Genomic DNA, 25164 nt, shown 5'->3' with positions numbered 1-25164 from the left:
TAGTCGGGGGATTGAGCTGAAGAGCTGAGTGGTAATGTCGCAGCTCCGTAAAACTCTGTTTCGACCACGCAAGAAATGTTGGTGTTCAGTTCTGGTCACTTGAAAGAATCTGGAAGCTTTAAAGATGGTGCAGAGGAGATTTACCAGACTCCTACCTGGTTTGGGGAAGGTGCCTCACGAGGAAAGGTTGAGTGAGCAAGGACTTTTCCCTTTGAAGTGACGGAGGATAAGAGGCGCTTTAACGGAGGTGTGTAAGATTGTGAGATTGAGGAGAACAGCCAGCCCCTTTTTGACAAGGCCAGCAATGTCATTACCAGAGGATCTCAGTTTAGGTGAGTGAAGGAAAGTTTAGGAGAGATGTCAGAGGGAGGTTTTTTTTACATAAAGAGTGGGGGGTGCCTAGAAGAGCTTGACTGTGGATGGATCTGGGGGTGATGGTGGAGGCTGATACAAGAGGGACATTTAAGAGACCCTAATGTTAGGTATGAAAAATGGAGGGTCATGAGTGTGAGGAGGTGGGTTAGATTGATGTGGAATTGGGTGATACAGACAGGCACAACATCATGGGCCAAAGGGTACTTTTCTGCATCCTACTACTTGGCAGAAGTAGCAAGGATATTGAATGTGTGGGACATTTATTTCCATCACCAGAAACGTCTTTAAAAAAACCCATCCGCTTGAGGAACTCAGCAAGTTGAGCAGTAAGTGGGTGGCATGGTTTGCGTTGCAGTTAACGCAACGCGATTACAGCGCCAGCGAGCCGGGTTCGAATCCCGCACTGTCTGTAAGGAGTTTGTGCGATCTCCCCACGTCTGCGTGGGTTTCCTCCAGTGTCCTCCCACCGTTCGAAACATTCCGGGTTGTCGGTCAATTGGGCAGTACAGGCTCGAGAGCCAAAAGGGCTTGTCACTATGCTGTGTATCGAAATTTAAATTAGTGGGAGCAAAAGAATGGTCAACTGAACACGGATATTTGTTTTCATTGAAGTCTGCTGCTCGCCCAGCTGAGTTCCTCTGGCGGATTGTTTTCTGCTCAAGATTCCAGCATGTGTCACCAGGAATGGCTTGGTAGCATCACCATTGCGAGCTAACTGAGTCTTGGATTTTAGCTGCTGGGCTGGGTCAGTGGCACTTGGTTATTAAACCATCATCAGGGCTAAAACAGCTTAACTGTAGATGGATCTGTCACTGGTATATGGCATTGGAATGGCCGAAGTGCCCACGCACAGTCCTTCAGGAGACCAAGTCCCACTTCCATACTGAGGGCATCTGACATTGTGCTGTGTGGGTACTGCCAATCATTTCACATGAGATGGACGGAATAAATCACTGCAACCTTCTCCGTGGCATCGGGGGATGGGCAACAAACTTAGGCCATGCCAGATCTCAGAAAGTTAGTAAATATGGTGGCAGAAATGATGATCTGAAGAGAAGAAACTTGTGTGGAAGAGCCCATGTCAACTTCCAATCTGCCTATCCACTAGCTCCACACCAGTTGTTCATTCCAGCAAGTAAATCTTGCTTAAAGTGCTGCAGTCTTGGTTCTTTTTGAGAGATGGTGACTTGTTAGAGGTGCTGAGAATTGGTAATGGTCCAATTTTTTTTGCCTTATGGCAGACAAAACTGGAAGCGTATCACATTTTTAATTATTATCATGCGACAAGAAAAGGAACCTTTTGAACTTTTGTCCTATTGCACATGTGTGTAAAGTATAGTTCCTTCTGGGCTGATGTTGGCATCCAATAGATTTTTACAGTAGTACCTTATCAATGTGTTGCTAATGGCCCCTTTTACTGAATGACCTGCTAAACCATATAACCATTTACGGAGCGGAAACAGGCCATGTTGGCCTTTCGAGTCCGCACCGGTTCACTGATTTTGTGCGCCCTCTTCAGGCATTGGTCCCGGTAGATCTTCATTCAATTCAATGCAGGTGGAATCAGATAATAGCAAAATTATGAGCAAACAGATTGGCTGTCTGTGTACCAAAAATAGTAAAACTTGACCATCCCAGAAAGCTTTTAAAAGACAACTTAAACTTATTGGGTGGGCCCAGTATCACATATTGGCCAGACTTTTCTCTTGAGACCATTAGCACACCATGTGGCTTTTTCTGATAGTTTCACCATTCACAGATATTTTCTTGAGGTTTAAATTCTCTTATTTAAGTGCTTGAATTGCCATCGTTGGATTCCATCTCAAATCAAATCAATGGTCCACTCATGGAACCATGTGCCAAGTACTTTAGAGAAATGGAATTCGATAACATTTCATCTTGATCATTCCCCCCACCCCAGTAAGCCTCTTTGGCTCATCTTCTTTTCTTTCATTTGTTCTGCTTTAAACTATCCTCGAGTGCCTTTTTTCTTTGGGTTAAGTACTTGAATAATGTCCAAACTCAGCAATTAAATGAAAATTATTGTTGCATTGAAGAGCAGGAGTTGGAATAGATAACATTCCAGGTGTCAAAATAAAGCAGACGTGGCTCCCATCAAAAGGAGGAACTTTGCCATTTGCCATGAACAACTTCTATTAGTTTAATATTCAATTTAAAGCTAATTTCTTGTCTCTGTCTGCTTGCAGATAAGATCCTACTGCCGTCCTCGACGTCTATAGCTGCTGGTAGCGGTAAAACTGATCACTCACTGATGGTCCTGATTGGAATACTTAGCATCAGCGGCATATTAGCCATTATAGTATTTGTGTATGCAGTCATCCAAAAGCGAGTGAAAGAGACACGGTTTGGGTCAGTACCTTTGATTCAATACACCACTTTAGCCTTCAATTCATTCTTGCAAATTGCTTGTCAAAGCAAAATGTTAACAGTTAATTTGAAATCCAGGTTCAGTTAGAATAGGAGAGATAGTTTACTCTCTGTGACCTACTCATCGCATAGCGAATCTCCGTCAATTTGGATTATGAGAACAATTCAAAGTTATTGATTATTTTGTTATTACTATGCCTGCTTTAATTTATGGTTGTAAGAGTGTAGATCAGTGGTTCTCAACTTTTTTCTTTCCACTCACATCCCACTTTAAGTATTCCCTATGCCACCGGTGCTCTGTCATTAGTACAGGATTGCTTAAGGTGGTACGTGGGTGGAAAGAAAATGTTTGAAAACCACAGTTTTAATCGTCCCTCATTGACTCGTTATGTGCAGGGTTTCACAACTCCAAAGGAAATGGGCCAATGACAATTTTTCTCAAGCAAAATATTTCAGTCACAATTGGGTCTAGAGCAGTGGTTCTCGACCTTCCATCCCACTCACACACCACCTTAAGTAATCCCATCACAGAGCACTTATGACATAGGGATTACTTAAAGTGGTATGTGAGTGGAAAGAAAAAGGTTGAGGACCATTGAGATTATGGGAAAAATCCCACTGGCAGAAGTGTAGATCAAAAGGCAGTGAAACCAGGTTTTCAGAAGGCTCACATTCTGTTCTCAACACTGACGTAACAAATCACCCTTGTCTGGGGAAACTGACACGTTGAAATTAAAAGAAGGATATATTGTTCTATCTTTGAGCTAACATCAATGCGATGGGCGGAATGGCCTACTGCATTGCTACAAAGTTCTAAAATTCTTTGAACAAATGTTTGAAGTGTTCCCTCAAAATCGATCTTCCCCACTCCCCTTCCCCTCCCCTCCACCCGAAGGTACCAGGAGAAAGGTTAACAGGGCTTTCTTTAGTCGCATGTTATTTAATTCTTTCCTTCTTTTTCAATTTTTTTATTTGTTTTAACATACAGAAATTATCCCTGATGAAGTAAATTAATATCAAATTACAAATATCAAATAACAGTGAACAAACTACATATGAATCCATGTTATTAAAATGGAAAAAAGGGAAAGAAAGAGAGAAAACCTTTATTGCTAAACTAAGAATCTTGCCACCCTGTGAGGGCTGCTGGCCAAGTTGAGGAGTCCACTACTAATATCAACAACAATGGGGTCGATTTTTTAAAAAACAATCTATAAATGTTGAAATAATTGAGAAAAGAACCCCAAAGGGAAAGAAATTTCAAATCCATTGTGGTAGTGGAACAGCTTTTTTTTCTAGAGACAGACATGGCCCTCACATCCCACAAAGATGACAGCATCTCTGCATCTCAGCAAATTGGACCTTCCAGCAGTGATGGAAGCAAAGGCCACCACGTGGGATTGAGAAGGAGTCAATGAGTTGTTTCATTGAATGGATGAAATATTCCCTTGGAGGGAGTTGTGGAAAACAGGTGAACCTAGATCCGAGCACACAATATAAAGAGCATAGAGCAAAGGCAGAGCTCCAGAGCGTGTGCCCACCACTGAAGTGAGGAGCTATGGGAGGGAGTGCCTTGTGTTTGCCCACAAAGTTCACAGGAATTGCATTTTGCACTGAATTCCTTCCTCCCCTCTCTTGTCTGACCTTGTGTGTGTGTGTGCGTGTGTGTGTGTGTGTGTGTGTGTGTGTGTGTGTGGTGAACCCTCAGTATATTTTGTCAGAGACCCTGTTGCTAGTCCTGTTCCTTCAGGCTCCAGGTGCCATTATTCCTCCCACTTATGCTGTCAGCGTCATTGTGTGGGCAAAATATTTCATTGTACTAATGGGTGGAGAGTCAATTCCAGCAAAGGGCAGATGTCACGAGCAGAGCAAACACAGTCCTTTTGTTTACTCCTGCTGCAGAAACGGCTTTCAGCGTGAGAGCATGGTCAGGATTTCCTTCCATTTTGATACTCTGAATTGCCTTTTGCCTCTCTCCTCCCAAGAATTTGAGGAATTTCTACTTTGAATAGAATCAGGACAGAAAAATCTCGCTTCTGTTTTGAAGCATCAAGATTAACCTGTCAGCTGCCAGCAACTTCTGTCTGTCTGTCTATCTCTCTCTAATCTCTCTCCTCTCTCTCTACTCTCTCTCCTCTCTCTCTACTCTCTCCTCTCTTTCTCTCTCTCCTCTCCTCTCTCTCTTTCTCGCTCTCTCTCTCTCTCTACTCTCTCTCTCTCCTCTCTCTCTTTCTCGCTCCTCTCTCCTCTCCTCTCTCTCTCTTTCTCGCTCTCTCTCTTTCTCTCTCCTCTCTCTCTCTCTCTACTCTCTCTCTCTCCTCTCTCTCTTTCTCGCTCCTCTCTCCTCTCTACTCTTTACTCTCTCTCTCTCTCTCTCTCTCTCTCTCTGTACTAACTCCCACAGCAAGGCATTGCAGCAACTAAAGTTGTCACTGAATCTGCGGCACAGTGAGCTCCAAATTAAGCGTGGAATAAGACCATAAGATATAGGAATAGCAGTCATTCAGCCTTATGGGTCATGACTGAATGATAAATTTTATCCATGCATTATGTAATCCTTGGTGTCCTCAGAGTTGTAGAGTCATACAGCATGGAAACAGACCCTTCTGCCCAACTGGCTCATGTTGACCAAAATGTCCCACAGACACAAGACCCCTTGCCTGCATTTGGCCCATATCCCTCCAAACCTGTCTGGTCCAATTTATTTTTGAACATTGCAGTAGGACCTGCCTCAAACATCACCTCCAGCAGGCCCCTTCCACACACCCATCACCCACAGTGTGAAATAAAAATGTTAACCATCAAGTTCCTGTTAAGCCTCTCCCCCTCGAATTAAACCTTTGCCCTCTGGTTACCGGGTTCACCCACTCTAGGCAAAAGATTCTGTGTTCACCCAATCTATTCCTGTCATGATTTCGTACATCTCTATGAGATTACGCCTGATCTTCCTGCTCACCAAGGAATAAAGCCCTAACTGCTCAACCTCTCCCTATAGCTCAGGAGCCCCCCTCCCCCAACTCCAATCCTGGCAATATCCTCGTAAATCTTCTCTGCACCCTCTCCAGCTTGACAACATCTTTTCTGCAGCACCACGACCAAAACGGAACATAATGCTCCAAATGTGGCCTCACCAACAGCTGATACAACTGCAACCTGACCTTCCAAAATCTACATTCAGTACTCTGACTGATGAAGGCGACGTGGTGAAACCCACTTTGACCTCTCTATCCACTTGTGATGCTAGGCACCTGTTAACCTGGATCTCTCTCCTGCACAACACTCCCCAGATCTCCCCTCATTCACTTTGTAGGTCCTACCCATGGTAGACTTTCCAAAATGCAACACCTCAACTATTCCATCAACCATTCCTCTGTCCACTTTGCCCTTCTCGTTCTTAAAGGGAAAACTCCATCAGTCCTCCATTAAACGTTGTCTGGCTTCTTTTGGGAACAAAATTTCAGTTTCCACAAACCACTGCACAAAGGAGAGCTCCCTGCCATGACGTTTTGATGGAAAGGTTTGAGTCGGACTGAGTTTCCGCACAGAAATGGGCTCTTCAGCCCATCAAGTCCATACTGATGGCCGAGCATCCCTCACCCCATTTGATTGGTCTCCCACGTTCCCACCAACTCTACTTCATTCTACCACTCTGCAACTCACAAGGGGAAATTTATGCTGCCCAATGAACCCACAGATCATTGGGTTATGGGAGGAATCTGAATCACCTGGAGGAAGTCCACATGGTCACATGGAGAACTCCCAGAAGATACCAGATGTCAGCTGCATGTCATGGAGCTTAACTCTTCTCAAGATTCTTGCTTGAGGAAATAATCTCATCTCCTATTAATCACATGACTCTTCCTCATTGCCTTTTACTTCAGAGTTACTGGGTCCCTGGATGGTAGGAAAGGAAGAGGTTAAAGGGCTGGCAGTGCAGGGTCTCCACTCAAATGTGTCAGCATTAATTAGTCATTCCTTGAACTGATGCACTCCTTCTGGTGAAGTGCATTTAGAACATGGAACATTATAGCGCTGTACAGGCCCTTCAGTTCATGATACTGTGCCAACCGATGTAAACAACTATCTAATCTTCCCTAAATCACACCCATAACCTTCTATTTTTCATACCTAACTTTTAAATGTTCCTTTTATATCAATCAACCCTGCCAATTCATTCCAGGAACCCACCCCTCTGTGTGTGTGTGTGTGTGTGTGTGTGTGTGTGTGTGTGTGTGTGTGTGTGTGTGTGTGTGTGTGTGTGTGTGTGTGAGAAATATAACACGTACACACACACACACTCTCTCAAAATCACCAGACACTGACACAAGTAAAGCATTAAATTCTGCAGACACTGTGGTTGAAGTAAAAACACACAAAATGCTGGAGAAGTTCACCAAGTCATAAAGGACACTGAGCTTCTCCAGATATTGACAAAACCTCAGTGAAGGAACAGCTATGTATTTCCAAATTGCAATGGTGTGTTGGAGTTTGGCAATACTACTGCACCCACATCCCTCTGTTTGGTGGAGCTGAGAGTGAGGGAGGTGCTGATCAATAAGTTTTGGTAAGTTGCTCCAGTGTGTTCCGCAGTTTGTCTACATAGCTGTGATGGTGAAAGATTTGTACGAATTAACAAGAACTCTCCTCCTTGGTAATTTCATGCTCTTAATCAGTTTAGTTGACTGAAGGGCTGCGAATATAGGCAGGGATTGAATGTGTGCGTCATTGCCCAAATTGTCACAAAGACTTTTTATTTCATTAGTTATTTCCAAAAGCTTCCGACTCCTATCAAGTGATTCTTACTCTATGGCTTTTGAACATCAAACTTAAATATTGTGCATCCTTTTCTTTTTATACCCCCCCCCCCCCCACCATGTTGAATTTTGTTGGAGTGGTGGAACTAAAATTCACCTTTAAGTCTTGGAAATTGGTTTAATGTGTTGCATAAGACCATAAGGCATATTGTAGGAGCAGAAATTGGCAATTCAGCCCATCAAGTCTGCCCCTCCATTCAATCACGAGCCAATTTATTTTCTCCCTCAGCCCCACTGCCTGCCCTTCTCCCCATAAACTTTGATGCCCTGGCTAAGCAAGAGCCAATCAATCTCTGCCTTAAATGCACCCAATGATTTGACCTCCACCACCACCTGTGGCAACAAATTCCACAGATTCACCACCCTCTGGCTAAAGAAATTCCTCCACATCTCTGCTCTCAGTGGATACTCTTCAATCCTGAAGTTGTGCCCTCTTGTCCAAGACCCTCCCATTGTGGGCTACAACCTTTCGACATCTTGTCTCACTCTGCCTATCAACATTTGACATGTTTCAATGAGATCCCCCCCCTCTTTCTCCTAAATTCCAAGCAGTGCAGACCAAGAGCCATCAAATGTTGCAAGTTGAGGATCTAGTTACCTGCCCTTTCACCTCCTCCCTTCACACTAGCAAGTCGCCCTTCCAGGTGAAGCACAATTGGTTCAGTCCGCAAGAATCACTCCTGAACATCTGGTCACCTGCCACTCTTCTCCAACCTATTCCCATTCTGATCTCACTGTGTATGTACCCTGTATTGTTGCAACAGCACCCAACGGTTCCCTTAAGGAACAGCACCATCTTCAGGCTCAGCATGTTGCAACCCTTAGAACTCGATATTATCTGTTTCAAGTAAATTCACCACACTCCGCACACATGTACGATGACCTGTTTCTGAAATGAGTTGCCAGAGGAACCCACAAAAGTATATACAGACACAACATTCAAAAGGCATTTGGACAGATTTTTTTGATTGGACATGCTTAGAATGCGATGGGCCAAATTCAAGCAAATGTGATGAGCCCAGAACTCCCCATTAGGTTAAGGGGAGGTGGACTGATAGCTTTAGTTTGAGAGCCTGCATTGGCTCATTGGGGACATTTAAGGTGGGGATTTTGCACCAGTTATACCTCACGCCACAAAAAATTACAAGGTCAAACCGGAAATCCTGGACTTGCGGTTTTTAAAAAATATTTTATTTATTAGAAAACAAAGTAATAACCACAATTACAGAATTAGAATTAACAAATTATCAGAAAGCAATCTACATGGTTACATAGAAAAAAACTACAAGATCTAAAAAAAATCTACAAACCTCACCCAACCCCATTCCTCCCCTTAACCTAAATCTACCCCCTATTCCTCATTAAAAAAATTAGAGATAAGAGCAACTTCAATCATTTATTTAGTTTTCAATGTGGAGATCCAGCCGCTCACAACCAGGGATAGACGGCAGTGGGGTGGTGGGGGGGGGGGGGGTGGAGGAAAAAGTAAAAAGAAAGAAAATGTAATGGAGATGACTGTGGAGTGGAACTAAATCGATAGGTTCTTGATTAGTAAGGATATCAAATTAAACAATTTCTTCAGCCAGAGGCTGGTGAATCTGTGGAATTTTAGAGCTTTAATATATTTTTTAAATTTAAACCTACAAACCCATGAGTCCTTGCCGCCCAATTTACACCCAATTAACCAACACCCCCGGTACGTTTCAAACGGTGGGAGGAAACCAGAGCCCCCTGGGGAAAACCCATGCAGACACAGGGAGAGCGAACAACTTCTTACTGACAGCGTGGGATTTGAACCCTGTTTCGATCGCCAAACGTGCAGCCCCAACCGTTGCCACATTTGGAGGCCATGTCATTGGGTATATTTAATGTTGACGTTAATAAGTTCTTGTTACAAAGGGGGGGGTGGTCAAAGATTACCAAAAGAAGCCAAGATAATGGGGTTGAGAGGAAAAAATACATCAGCCGTGATTCAAATGGCTCAATGGGCTGAATGGCCTAATTTTGCTTCTATGTCTTATGGATAGAGCAGTCAAAAGCTGACATGTACACAATGGACCAAATGGCCATTGATGGTACATGTAGTATTATTTGCTTTCTTCAGTGAAGGAAAGAGAAAGGCCCAAAAGTGACTCTTGTTTCAGACTAATGCAGTTTCATTTCGGGCCAGAATCTGTTCATTCTTGGCCCTTGTATAGGAGGGTTCCTTTTAATGACTGTAAGCCGTGGAGAATAGTGAGGCTGTAGTCCCTTGATTTACACTGCCAATGCTCCTGTTGTCAGATACACTCATTGAACAGGTATGCCAGACAATGCTGGCTAAGGTCCATCTAGGTACAGCGAGGACACCATGTCATGAAGTATTATTCATGAAGCGCTTTTAATTCTTCCACCTTGATACATTTGAAGGAAATTTAACAGTGGTGACGGCTTCACTGTTACCCGACTTGTGCAAGTCGAGGTTTGCCTTGTTTACCTTGGGTCAGCAAAAATAGAACACCAGGCATGGCAAGATTTCTACTCCAGGAAAATGGCCAACACTGTACCACAGCAGAGGTACAGCTTCCTCACACCTCCAATGCCCAGGTTTGATCCTGGCCTTAAATGCTGCCTATGTGGAGCTTGCCTAGTTTTCCCCTGCATCCCAAAGGTGAGCAGGTAGATTTAATTGGGCCACATCATTCTCTCAAGGAGAATTGGGAGGGCAAATTGATTGATTGCATGGAAGGGAGAATAGGTTACAAGTAGGGAGGTGGACTGATAGCTTTAGTTTGAGAGCCTGCATTGGCTCATTGGGGACATTTAAGGTGGGGATTGATACGTAGCCAGGGCATTAAAAAGTTTTGCGGAGACCAGGCAGTGGGGCTGTGTAGGAAACTGGATTATCTCATGATTAAATGGCAGGGCAGACTCGATGGGCTGAACAACCTATTTCTGTTCATATGGCTTATGATCAATGGGCCTCTTGAATTACAGAGATTTGATTTTGCCCAATATTACAGTTCCCTGTCTCAGCCATGTCATTTTTGTGCAGCCTGGACAACATGACCACTTGTTCAAAAGAAAAGGAAAATCAGCTATTTCTCATTGCAGATTGAAACCTGAGCTTGCTGTCTCATCTTGAGAAGCAGAGGATAATATTTGTTTGAGACAGGGTGTGGATTTTCCAGTTTCCTTCTGATATGCCGTCAACCTCTTTGTGGCAGTGCTTGGCCTTCATTAACCATGCAGTCGAATACACTAAATGCATTAAGTGGATTTTGTTGCTCCTTTAGGAATGCATTCAGCGATGGAGAAGAGATTGAGTCAACTGTTCATTTTACAGTGAAGAAAACCTACTTACGACGAGCGGTTGAGCTTACACGTAAGATCTGCATTCCCTATTACTTGGCAATAAAACAAATTAAATTTACTGGTAGTTTGATTTGGCATAGTTTTCACCACAGACATGGGCCAAATAGCCTGTTCCTGTGCTGTACTGTTCGATGTGGGAGTTTCCCTCAGGTGGTCCAGTTTCCTCCCACCTTCGAAAGAGTTCAGAGTTCAGATTTATTGTCAGAGTACTTGCGTGACATCATGTTCAACCCTGAGATTCTTTTTCCTGTTGGCCAGGCAGACTTTCTTCTTGTCGGTGGTATAAAAATCTATATTCAAGAGAAGATAGGGATATAAGAGAGAGAAATGTAAACTAAAGGAAGATATGTAAACAAACTGCAATACAGAAAACAAATACTCCATAATAAATAATGTGTAAGGTAAGGCTCCATAAACGAGTCTCTGAGTTTGTTGCTCAGGAGTCTGATGGTGGAGGGGGAGCAACAGTTTCTGAAACTGGTGGTGCGAGTCTTGTGGTACCGACACCTCTTTCCTGATGGCAGCAGTGAGAACAGAGCATGTCCCAAATGGTGTGGATCCTTGATGATTGCTGCTGCTCTCAGCTGGCAGAATTCCATGCATTACTTGATGGTGGGGAGAGTTTTGCCTGTGACATCCTGGGTTATGTCTACTACCTTTTGCAGGATGGTAGATCATTGGATATTGTAAATTGTGCCCAGTATGTAGATGAGTAGTAGTTGATGGGAATAGTGATCAGGGAAAGTTAAAGTTAGGGAATGGGGTTGAAGTGCCAGTTAATGAAGAAAACGAAGGCTGTGTAGTTAACCAGGAATCATGGCTTTTATTAGTAGAAACTAAGTAGTACAATAATGAATATCATTTAGCGAAGGGGAGTGCCTTTAGTGGTCGAGATAATACATGTCCAATGTCAGCAAAGCAGTCTAAGCACAGCGAGAGACTGACAGCATGACACAGATTCACCACAGGGGTTACTCTGTGACCCCACATAAATTCAATGGGCAAAAGTAGCCTCCTCTATTATAAGATAGCCCCATCCTGATAATCTTGCTGGATAACCCATGCATCATGGAATCAATCTGGTAAAAATACACTGCAGCCGCTCGGAGACAAGTTTACCAAGACCTCACAGAAGGTTCCAAATGTGGTCTCAATTAAGCTTTATGCAAAGCCAGCGGGGCTCAGGTGAGACCAAAGCAGTCACCTAATTATTGAAGATACATTGAATAGATCCAACGATGCATGACTCAAATGATGTAATGAGGACTTGCGTTCTCTCAAGGAGGGTTTGCAGAGACTTCACGGTCTGAATGACCAGCTTTCCATGTGGATTTTATTTCTCCCTACATGTCTTTTCACAGTGGATAATCTGGGAATACGAGAGGAGTTGAAAGAGAAGCTACAGGATGTGATGACTGACCGAAGCATGTTGACCCTGGGCAAAATTCTGGGAGAAGGTGAGGAGTGAAGTCTAGCTTGTAATCTTCCAGATATTCCCACATGGTGATGAGAGTATTGATGCGTGGAGCCCTCTCCTTTTCCCCCATGTTCACCACCCCCCCCCCCTTCCCCAGCTCCATATATTTGTTGTTGTTTCGTTGATATCAGACTTGTGCCAGAAATTGAGCATATAGTGTCAGCTTCAGAACATAAAAAGACTCTGTATTTACGGGGCACGTGATAGAACAGAACTTTGGCCTTCGGCCCACGAGGTTGTGCTGACCAACCTACTCAACAATCCAAACCTTCCCTCCTTCACACCCATAAGCCTTCATGTGCCTGTCTAAGAGTCTTTTAAATGCCCCTATTGTACACCACCACAACCCATGGAAATGCATTCCAGGCACCCACCACTGACCTAAGAACCCTTGGTCTATATTTCCCAGGAGTCTCCCTATTACTTTTTCCAAACAAAGGAATGTCATTTTCTATTCTCCAATCCTCTGGTACCTTGCCTGCACCCAGGGAAGATGCAAAGATCACCGCCAATGTCCCGGGAATCTCTTCCCTCTCTTCCTGTAGTAACCTGCGGTGTAATTTGTCCGGTCCAGAGTACTTGTCAAACGAATGATTTTAAGATCCAGCACTTCCTCTTTCTTAACCTCAACATGTTTCAATTCTTGTTCTTTACTGACCTCGCATTGACCACAGTCCCACTCTCTGGTGAACACAGAAGCAGAATAAACATCTGATGTAACATTGGTGATGCTGTTCTTCTGTGTCAGTGTTTTACTTTCAAAGTGCGTCAGACAATGAAGTAGGAGAGAAAGCATTGCGAACAATCATTATTCCTATTTCTTTTTGATTTAAAAAATGCTCAATCAGATTTTCATAAAGATCTAAACATACACAGTTATCCCATAACTCAAGGAACTGGAAAAAAAAGGCGGAAAATAAATAGATAAAAAATGCGTAAGTTTCAAATTGGCATGCTTCACTGTTAATCATGTAACACACTATTTCAGGCAACCAGAAAGTACACTTATCTGGCATCTATCAATCCCCATAGGTGCGGGAAACCAGGGGTTTCACTGTATTACATATTAATGTGTATTTATATACTGGTAGATGTTAATTAGGATGAAAAATTGGACAAATTGATGCATGCCATGATAGCCCAAGGTTTAAAGCTTTAAGGTCATTCAGAATGGATGTGAAGTTAGTCGATGAGGACAGCTTAATTGTTTGACATCTGGGGCTGTAGTACGAGGTGCGATCCCAGAGCATGAGTGAAGTTGGTGGCTGGAGCTTGCGGAGGGATCTAGATTGTGGGTGACTGCGTGGCCAGATTCAGGATCTGGTTTGGGAATGCCTGAAATCAGGAAGGTGCATCGAGCTGTCAGTTGGAGCCTAGCTATGGAGCCCTTGGAGCTGATACACACACACTGACACTCAACAAGTTTTACTTCCTGTTCGCTTTAAACTGGCTAAACTCACAAAAACAACCCATGCTATTATGTAACATGATTTCTAAAATGTGAAATATAGTTGTGGGGTTATTAATAAGGGAAACTAAAGTCTGCTAGTCCAACACCACCAATGTCAGATTATCAGTTTTACCACAGATAATTTTGAAGCACTGTAGAAATAATCCACCTATTAGTTTGTGTCATATTGTGTAGAATAAAGCTCGGGATGTATTATTAACTTAGTCTGGAAAAGTGAACTCCAAGACTATAACAAACTGAACTAATCATTTTGTTCTGCACCAAGACATGCTGTTCAAGAGGGTGTAATTCTTCTGTAACATTTATTTAATGATTAGCCCAGCTGAGAATTTTGTATCTCTTAAAGGTTCACAGAAATTATATTCCTAACTTTTTGAACATGATTTTTAACAAATAACGGGGAGAAAATATGTTGCATAGAAATATTGAAAGCAGGAGGAGAAATGGGTCATCTGGCCCTTCAATTCTGCTCCAACATTCAGTTGTGGTTATGGCAGACCCTCTATTTCAATCATCTATTCCTTGCATCTCTGCATGTTCTTTGATGGTTTTTGTGTCCGGAAAGGTATCTGTCTCTTTCTTGTCTATTTAGTGACTGGGCCTCCATAAACTTGTGTGTTTGTAACACTCTTGAGTGTCAAGATGCCCCCTTGTTTCATTCCTGAACCTCTTGCCCTTGTTCTAGATACCCCAGCAGGAAATGTCCTCCCTGGATCCAATCTGTCATGAACCTGTTAGAATATTAAGTTTCAATTCGATCTCATGTAGTCTTTCTAATCTCGTTTTATGACCTTCAGATGATCAGAGACTGAAGCAGAATTAGGCCATTCATCCTATCAAGTCTTGTTCACCATTTTCCTGCCTCCTCCCTATAACTTTTTTTTTAAAACTTTATTTATTCGTTCAAAATTCAGATAGTAAGTAACATATATAACAATAAACAAAGCATGAACGTTATATTTTACATATATATTTAAAAAAAGGAAAGAAACCCCCCCTCCCTTTCAGCCAACTCTCCTAAGGAGAGCCATAAAGAAAAAAGAAAAAAATTAAAGAAAAGCAAAACATACATATTAAAATCTAGTCAATATAAATCAAAATGTAAATATTCTGAATTATAACAACCACCTATTAATAAAAAAAACTATAGTTATCCGTGAAACATATGTAAATTTTTCCATTATTAAACAACATTTCATCTCATTATGCCAAAAGTCTCAAATTTAATCATTTCAGGTAAAATCATATCTCTACCGAACACATGTTTTACCAAAGATTGAACTTGATAAAAATACCCTTACACTTAATCGGACTGTTTAAACCCCGAACATTAAAAGTAGCAAACTTCAACTTTGACGTATCCACTAATATTACTAAAAACTAATAATATCAATATATAAAGACTCAGATCAACGTAAATAGGCCCTCCAATAGGAGAAAAAGAAACCACAAATTAAAGTCTAAATAAAATGAAAATAAAAAAAAGATAAAAAGAAACCTCCCCCCAAAAAAAACTACCAAAAGGTAGTAATCCCTAAACAAAAGTTGGGTGTGGATCACCCACCAGTGGCTGATGACTAGTAGAGCAAATTTCTCCCTCCCAAGCCAAACAAAGAAAAATAACAAGATATCATAATGACATAAAAAGAAAATAAAAATAAGAAAGTTCTTCTATTCATTCAAGAAATTCCAGACTCGGTGACCCCATTTCAAGGAAACGGACTCTTTCCATTCCCATTTCTCCCATTTCTGCCATTTCTTCCATTTCCAGAACAACCAGATTTTTCTTTAGGAGACAATGGTGGGCTACGTCTTTGTCCTCTTACATCTGGCAACAAGTCAGCAAAACTCATTGCTTCATGCTCATTCTCAAAAAACTGAGATCGAAAGTCTCCACAAAACACCTTCAAGACTGCCGGATAGCGAAAAGTAGACTTATAACCTTCACGCCACAAAACTTCTTTAACTGGATTAAATTGACGCCGACGCTGAATAACCTCTTGACTCAAATCAGGACAGAAAAAACTCTACTATTCTGAATCATTAACGGAGCTTGTCGTTGTCTTGCATTTTGCACTGCTAAACAAAGTATCATTTCTCTGTCCAAATAATTCAAACATTGAATTATCACGGGTCTCGGTGGTTGACCAGGCAGAGGTCTTCTTCTTAAAGCTCTATGAGCTCTTTCCAATACCGGAGCTCCAGAGAAAAATTCCTGCCCCAGTATTCGTGGAATCCATTCGGTAAAAAAACGAAGAGGATCTTGTTCTTCCATACCTTCTGGCAAACCAACAATCTTCACATTATTCCTTCCACTTTGATTCTCCAAATAATCTACTTTCCTCTCTAACTCCCTCTCACGTTCTCGCAATTCTTTAATGGATTTTTCCACCTCCAACACTTTTTCTGTATTAGAAGCCACTTGTTGACATTTCAAAAAATCACCCTGAAATTGTTTAAAATCCTCTCAAGATGCTTCCACACGTATTTTAACTGTATCCAGTTCCAAACTGAGCCTCTGAGACATTTCATTCAGCACCGGCTGAATGATAAGGCTTAGCTGTTTACATTTGAATTCAGAAAAGCTCAGCCCTGCTTTCTCTTGCGTAGTGGCAGAACCAGGTAACTGCAGCTCCTGCTGCATCTCAACAGCAGGCAGTTTAACAATTTTACTGTGGGTCTGGACTCCCAGCGATGGCACCCTGACTTCTTCAGGGGGCCGTCGCTGTTCTCCCCCCGCAACTCATTGTTGCTTCAAAAACTCGCAAAAAATACCAAAATATTCAGATTGGAGCCATTTGTCTTCTTGCGTGCCCCCTCCATTAAAGATGGCAGGTTGCCAGAATCAGGATCCACATCGGGGGCACACGCACCTTCCTCCTGAGAATGGATAATTCCAGCAATGTCTTTCTCCTGGTGAGCAGTGGTCATTTTTTCAGCTCCCACAGGCAATCTCTGTGCTTTAGGCTTGAAAGAAAGCAAACCTGAATTTGTAGCAGACTTTTTATGCTCTAAATCTTCAACACTCCGAAAATCTAGTTTCTTCTGTACTTGAGGTTTAATCTTTTTACCATTAATAGCCATAACAATTCCTTGATACTTTAAACTAAGTTTTTAAAAAATTAAACCTGAAAACAAAGAGTTAAAAACGGGTTCTTAAAAGTCTGGCCAGAGAGGTCGAGATTACACGTCTAGACTCTACGCCATCTTGCCACGCCCCCACCCCTCCCTATAACATTTGATGTCATCACTAATTCAGAGCCTACCAGCCTCCACTTTAAACCTCCCTAATGACTTGGCCTCCATAGTTGTCTGTGGCAATGAGCTATACAGATTCAGCATCCTTGCGGCTGAAGAAATTTCTTGTCACCTCCATTCGAAAGGGGTGTCCTTTTATTCTGAGGCTGTGCACTCTTGTCCTAGACTTTCCCACTACTGGGAAATACTTTCTCCCCATCCACTCCCATCAACCCTGTTGGGTATAAAGCTGCCCTCTGCTGGACATCACGACGCCCACATCGTCCTGCCAACGATGCTCCCGTTGTGGGAAATACAACCACTGACCAAAAAACGGTTTCTTCAAAAATTCTAAATGCAACCATTGCAAAGCAGAGGGACATCTCAAAGCTAAATGTCCGTTTCTGAAGTGCAGGTGGCCTGCAAATAAGCAGGCAGCTAAAGTCAAAGTAATTGCAGAGAGAGGGGCAACCTAGCAAAGATGATGATAACAGCCCAACGGCTGACCTTCAAGTTCCCGAAATTTTAGCGCCTGAAATATTACACATCCGAGGAACAAATGGAGGAAACACAGCAATCTTTATACAGCTAAAAATAAACAGACACCGCCTGAAGATGGAGTTAGATATGGGCAGAGGTGTCCCTTATGCCATTACATGTAAAGGAATGCTTGCTGCCACACCTCCTGGTAAAAACAACTGAAATAACTCTTAAGACCTGTTACAGGAGGCAGAATCAAAGTGTTTGGAAAAAGTACGGTCCAAATACAATACAAGCAACAGCAACGAAAAATCTACGTCAGATACCCAGAGACCAGCACTCTTTGGAAGAAACTGGCTGCAACACATTAATACTAAATGTAAACCACATGGACATCTCCCAGCCATAACTCAACCAAATCCTCAACAACCATGCAGTGGTTTTCCAACATGAATTGGGGAAAATCAAAGATGTTCAAGCCAAACTGCAATTAAAAGATAATGCAGAACTAAAATTCTTTAAAGCCATTTGCTCTGAAAGGAAAAACTGAGACTGAATTAAACAGACTAAAACATGAAGGCATATTAGAACCAATACAATACAGCAATTGGACAGTGCCCATTGTACCCGTACGAAAAGCAAACAGTGAAATTCGCATTTGCGGCGATTAGAAAGTCACCATCAATCCATCACTCAAAATACCCAATGACCAATACAGAAGAATTGTTCCAAGCACGAAACGTAGGGCAAAAATTCACAAAACTAGATTTGTCACAAGCATATCAACAGATAGAATTAGACAAAAAAAAATCAGGACAATCAATCCCCATCTGGGACTATTCACCTATACACGGGCCTCACAGAATATCAACAGGACCTGTGATTTTTCAAGCAACAATGGATAAACTTCTACTTGGACTCTCAGTTCAGTGTTACCTATAGATGATAACATCATCACGGGCCGAAATGACAGTGAACACTTACAAAACCTTGGAAGGGTTTTAACCGGACTACAACAGGCTAATATACGATTACAAAAGGACAAATGCGTCTTCGTGTGCCCCTCAGTAACATATCTTGGGTTTACAATCGACATCAAGGGGGTGTGAATGAATCCAGCAGGAACAGAAGCTGTTTACAAGGCCCCATACCCAACCAACAAATCAGAATTACAGTCCTTCACGACTGAAAACATATCCCTAATATGTCTACACTATGCAGCCCGCTGAACCAATTACTCAAGATCGAACATGGTATTGGAACACAGAAGCTAAAAACACAATTGATCAACTAAGGGAAATACTAACATCAACAAATCTTACCTAGGTCCACTACGACCCTAGTGAAGAAGTTACACCAGCCGTGGATGCCTCACCAGTGGGACTAGGAGCGATATTATCCCAAATCACAAAAAAAGGTGAGCAACCAGTAGCCCATGCTTCACAAACATTAACCACAGCGAACACAATTACGCCCAACTAGAAAATGAAGGATTGGCAATTTTTGGTGTAAAAGAAAATCCCATCAACATTAACAAAAGAAAATTCACCCTGATCACAGACAACGAAACCTTTTAGTTTAATCCTGGGGCCACACAAAGATACACCAGTATTAGCTGTGGCCAGAATTCAAAGTTCCGCCACGCTACTAGTGGCGTATAACTATAAAACATAAACCAGGAACACTCAACTGCCCCTGCAGATGCCTTATCATGCATCCCGCTACCCGAGACTGAACAATGAGAAGAAATTATTAAATGGGCAGCAGAGGAAGGAGCCGTCAACCAAGAACAACTTCAACAACTGCCCATTACAGTCCAAATGATCAGAAAGGAAACCCGAAAAGAGGCAACATTAAGCAAGATGCTATACTTCACCCTTAATGGGTGGCCCTAATCTGAAGTCATCCCAGAAGATCTAAAACCTTACCACACATGCCGCCATGAACTATCCGTCAAAGAAAGATGTTTACAATGGGGTACCCGTACAATTATTCCAGCCAAATGGAAAACTACCATGTTATCAGAACTGCACCACAACCATCCGGGAATGGTACGAATGAAGGCACAGGTCCGGATGATGTCTGGTGGCCCTCCATAGACAGAGACATTGAAACAACAATAAGAGAATGCAAAGTATGTCAGTCAATGCAGCCAAAAATACCACAAGCCAAAGCTAACCCATGGAAATGGCCCTGGATTCGGATTCATGTAGACTTCGCTGGACCATTCATGGGTGAGACTTCCCTAATAGCTGTGGACGCACACTCCAAATAACCAGCTGAGAAACACCAAAGCAGATCCCACGAATGACTGTCTACGAGCTATCTTTGCTACTTAGAGATTGCCTCATGAATTAGTTACAATAATGGGCCACAATTTACATCAGAATATTTTTTTTAATTTATGTATGACAAGACAACATCAGACATATTTTGTCCGCACCCTATCACCCAAGTACTAATGGGGAGGCAGAACATTGTGTACAAACATTCAAAAAAGCAATGAAAATTGTGAAACTTCTAAATGCCTCCTGGACCCACAAAATTGCAGATCTCCTATTGGGATACAGAAATATGCCACATACTACCACAAAATGCACCCCAGAAAAACTAATGTTGGGGCACAACCTTTGGACCAGGCTGTCCACAGTTCATCCAGATCTGAGTCTTCGATTGCAAAAAAACAGCAATGTCACCCAAAACATTGGAAATGGGCAAGAGAGTTCTGGTACAAGATTATAGACAATATAAAGACTCATGGGTGGCAGGAGTAATCTTACAAAAATTGAGCCCCTGCTCATCCTCTGTTCTCGTGGGGGACAGATTGTAGAAGCGACACATGGACCATTTACAAGCATTGACTGACACTAAGGTCCATGAACTGGAGGAGGTGGAACCAGACCTGTCAAGGACTGCCCCGACCATCCCACCCCTCAGACCGAGTTTGGGGTGGGGGGGGCACAGAGACGGTCACAGAGCCAAGGAGTTCAGTAACTGAGACACGCAGCCAGGAGGGCAGTGAAGACAGACAGTCGCCGCCGAAAGTCAGCGGAGGCTGGCAGTCACTGCCGACCCGACTATCTACAGGTCCCAGCACAGCAAACCCCGCCAAGGTGGTCCAAAAGAGAAAGAAGACCACCTGAACGCTTTAAGGACTATGTGCCCTGATTTTTATTAAATACTTTCCCTTTTATAATTATAATTACTCATGAGATGTATTCTAATTCTCACTTGTAGACCTGGGCCCAATGCAATCTTATTAGCTCGAAGGGGCCCAGTCAGCATTTACTGCACGGGGTTGGGGGGGGGAAAGAGTGTTGGGTATAGGCCCCCCCCCTTGCTGGACACCATGATGCCCATGTCATGATGTCACCCTTCCATATATATAACCCTGTGTGTCAGTAGCCAGGTTAGTCAAATAGAAGTAAAGGATGAGAAAGCATCACGTCTCCAAGTCTTAATTTTGTGAGTGCAGACACAGCGCACCCCTTTCAATATTTGGTGCTTCAATTAGATCCCTTCCTCATCCTTCTAAACTCCAGCGTCACTCGCCCAGATGCATCATAATATCCTCGTGTGCTTACCAAATCAATAAAAAGTAATTACAAAGCTATTTGACCTAACCTCTCCACATCTGGCAGTCCTGACATTCCAGGAATCCAAAACCATAGCTGCTACCAATATTTCAGTCTGTTCCCAGCAAGTTATCACATTGAAAATGTCTCATTGAAGACCACCATTATCGTTTCTCGCTTTAACTGCTTGCTGTACCCAGGTAGATGCTGCACTGACTGGTACGGAAGAACACCCAAGTTTCTTCCAGTTTGATGGAAGCCGATAAGCAATGCTGTATCTCCAGATGGATCCACATTTTATTGGCTAATGTCATTCAAATGCTGGTCAACTGACCTTAATTCCACCAATCTTGGCTGATTTCACATTTCCAGTTCGAGATAATGGGACAGTTACAACAGTTCTGTCATTCTTACCACCCTCAAGTGGTAACACAGGCACATCTGCCAGCAGGTTTTAAGTGACTAAATATAACGTCAATAAACAGAGCACACTGTTGAGCTTATTTTATGTTTAGAATTTATTGTCATCAACATGTCATAATTAAGTGCAAATATTGCTATAAATTACATTTTAAAAATGAATAAATTTGTGCAATGAAAGTGAGATAATTAATGTGGTTCGTTATCCATTCAAAAATCTGACGGCAGAGGGGAAGCTGTCCTTCTGCCGCTGGGCGCTTGTCTTCAGACTCCTGTTCCTCCTTCCCAATGGTAAAGTATGAAGAGAGCATGGCCTAGCGGGTGGGGGTTCCTGAGGATCGAGGCTGCTTTCTTCAGATACCGCCTCTTGTAGATGTCCTCGGTGGAGTGAAGACTGATGCTCATGTTGGCATTGGCTGAGTTCCCAACTTTCTCCAGCCTTTTTCTGTCCTATGCACCTCCACATCAGACAGTGATGCAACCAGTCAGAATGCTCTCCAGAGTACACCTGTAGAGATTTGCAAGATTCTTTGGTGACATACCAAATCTCCTAAAACTTCCCATGAAGTATAGCCGCTGTCAAGCCTTCCTTGTGATTGCATCAACATGGAGGCCCCAGTCAGATCTTCAGAGATGTGGATGCCCAGGAATTTGTTTACGCTTTCCACCGCTGGCCCCTCAATGAGGAGCTATACTCTAGTGATATACTGCATTCTTCTACATTCTGAACAACCAACTAACTGACCTTGCTATTTTTTTTTTACCCCACAGGGGAGTTCGGTTCCGTAATGGAGGGACATCTTAAACAGGCTGATGGCAGCAGTCAGAAAGTTGCTGTTAAAACTATGAAATGTAAGGCTACCTTTGATGTAATAAGTAGGAGAAAAATAAGATACCTTAATTTAAATACGATGCCTGTGAAATTGAGAATCATCCGAAGTTAGTCGCAGTTGAAAAATGAAACCGTTTTAAGAGAGTGAGCTGATTGTGTTCTTGGACAGAAAGGTGGTTTCAGACGAAGAATTTAGATGGTGAGGTTTCGGGACAGAAAGGTGGTTTCAGACGATGAATTTAGATGGTGAGGTTTCGGGACAGAAAGGTGGTTTCAGACGATGAATTTAGATGGTGAGGTTTCAGGACAGAAAGGTGGTTTCAGACGATGAATTTAGATGGTGAGGTTTCGGGACAGAAAGGTGGTTTCAGACGATGAATTTAGATGGTGAGGTTTCAGGACAGAAAGGTGGTTTCAGACGATGAATTTAGATGGTGAGGTTTCAGGACAGAAAGGTGGTTTCAGACGATGAATTTAGATGGTGAGGTTTCAGGACAGAAAGGTGGTTTCAGACAATGAATTTACATGGTGAGGTTTTGGGACAGAAAGGTGGTTTCAGACGATGAATTTAGATGGTGAGGTTTCGGGACAGAAAGGTGGTTTCAGAGGATGAATTTACATGGTGAGGTTTCGGGACAGAAAGGTGGTTTCAGACGATGAATTTAGATGGTGAGGTTTCAGGACAGAAAGGTGGTTTCAGACGATGAATTTACATGGTGAGGTTTCAGGACAGAAAGGTGGTTTCAGACGATGAATTTAGATGGTGAGGTTTCGGGACAGAAAGGTGGTTTCAGACGATGAATTTAGATGGTGAGGTTTCAGGACAGAAAGGTGGTTTCAGACGATGAATTTAGATGGTGAGGTTTCAGGACAGAAAGGTGGTTTCAGACGATGAATTTAGATGGTGAGGTTTCAGGACAGAAAGGTGGTTTCAGACGATATATTTAGATGGTGAGGTTTCGGGACAGAAAGGTGGTTTCAGACGATGAATTTAGATGGTGAGGTTTCGGGACAGAAAGGTAGTTTCAGACGATGAATTTAGAGGGTGAGGTTTCAGGACAGAAAGGTGGTTTCAGACGATGAATTTAGATGGTGAGGTTTCGGGACAGAAAGGTGGTTTCAGACGATGAATTTAGATGGTGAGGTTTCGTGACAGAAAGGTGATTTCAGACGATATATTTAGATGGTGAGGTTTCGGGTGGGGCGTTAAAGAAGATTGGTCATTAGCTGCCTGGAGGCTCTACAAGCTGAATGAGCAAAGCTGACAAACCGAGAATTTGCATTATATGGTTGCAAGCGGTTTTCACTCATACTGTCAAGGACCTAAAATCTGGACTGCTCGGGGATTGGGTTGATGTATATTTCCCAGGTCTCAGGCAGTACTTTTAAATTAAAATTTAACGAAAATAAACAGGGTCTTGTAAAGCAGGGGTCACGAGTTTGTTCCTCGCTGTGGCTTCATTTCTGTAAGGGGCGCTGTACAAAGTGGCAACTCTCTGGCTGCCCTACGGTAGACAAAAGTTAAAGAACTTCATGTATATTTCATTCTAAATGTCGTATTACTTAACAATAATGGAACCTTTTCCTTTTAAATTGTAATCGTTTATTAACGAAACATTTTTTTGTGTAAAATACAAAGAAAAGTTTTTTCTTCTTACATTTCCACATGCTTACTTGTTACTGCTGTGCATCTGGGGGGGGCTTGTGCACGTATGCACACAAGCCAAAAGTTCTCGAGAAGTCCAGATTCTTACGTGGTCTGGATTGCAGGCGAGAGAAGTTGGGATTCTCGGGTGGTCCAGATTTCTGGCATCTGGATTTTCAACTTTCACTATATTATCATAGAGTACTTTATAAATGCAATAAATTATTTTAAACTGCAGTGTGAGCTGTGGCGTAGATTCCTTTAATTCCCACTCTGCAACCAGTTAACATCGACTTCTCAGGTTTCCATTAGCTCCCTCCCCCAAATCTCTCCCTTTCCCTATCTCTCTGTCTTCCCCAGCTCCCTACCTCCTTCCCTTCTCTCTCTTCTCAAAGGTTTTTCCTCTCCCTCCATCACCCCTGATTTCTTCTCTTCTCCCTTCCCATCTATAGCCATCTTACCTGTTACCCTGTTCTCCTCCCCCAGCCCCTCGTCCCTCTCCTCCTCTCTCCACGAAAGGCTATGGTTTGCTCTGTCACCTGCTGAGTTTCTCCAGCATGTTTGTGTGATGTGGTAAGTTGGTCAAACATTTTGGCATTGCTGGTTGAATGTTGGCTCAGGTGCTGGGAGCAAATGTTGGAATAGTTTAAGAAGCAGTTTAAGTTTCAACCCATGTTCTAGTTACAAAGGGAGATCTTTTACTCGAGAGACAATGACGTCTGAAATTTCAGACATTTTTACTGTCTTGACTAACCCAGTAGCATTGAGATTGTGGGAAGAGGGGTTAAACTTGATATTGGGCGTTAAATTATCTTTCTTTTGTTCCAGTGGATGACTTCTCGCTGAGGGAAATTGAGGAATTCCTGAGTGAAGCAGCCTGCATGAAAGATTTTGATCATCCTAATGTCATTAAACTGTTAGGTACTGTATATATATTTTCTTCATGTGCATGTGTGTAATCTTCACCATTGTCATCTATGCATGTAATACATCTGATGCATTAAAACAGATATAAACCAGAAAATGTGGGAAATGCACAGCAGGTCAAATAGTATATTGCAAAAAAAAGACGCCAAGTTAACATTTCCGATTTCAA

General features: G+C 42.5%; 1 protein-coding gene across 2 annotated transcripts in view; it reads left to right on the top strand.

Annotated features, from left to right (window-relative positions):
• Positions 1-25164, top strand: part of mertka (c-mer proto-oncogene tyrosine kinase a) — a 213495-nt gene that overhangs the window by 155597 nt on the left and 32734 nt on the right. For both annotated transcript variants that reach the window (XM_069887682.1, XM_069887683.1), the window contains 5 exons: positions 2583-2745; positions 10853-10941; positions 12293-12388; positions 22363-22443; positions 24897-24989. In XM_069887682.1, coding sequence (XP_069743783.1) covers positions 2583-2745; positions 10853-10941; positions 12293-12388; positions 22363-22443; positions 24897-24989 — 522 coding nt within the window. The remainder of the gene's footprint in view (positions 1-2582; positions 2746-10852; positions 10942-12292; positions 12389-22362; positions 22444-24896; positions 24990-25164) is intronic.

The sequence above is a fragment of the Narcine bancroftii genome, chromosome 6 (genome assembly GCF_036971445.1).
Source record: "Narcine bancroftii isolate sNarBan1 chromosome 6, sNarBan1.hap1, whole genome shotgun sequence".
In the NCBI taxonomy this organism is placed as follows: domain Eukaryota; kingdom Metazoa; phylum Chordata; class Chondrichthyes; order Torpediniformes; family Narcinidae; genus Narcine; species Narcine bancroftii.
Note: the sequence above shows the minus strand (reverse complement) of the source record. Positions and strands in the feature narration are given on the sequence as shown.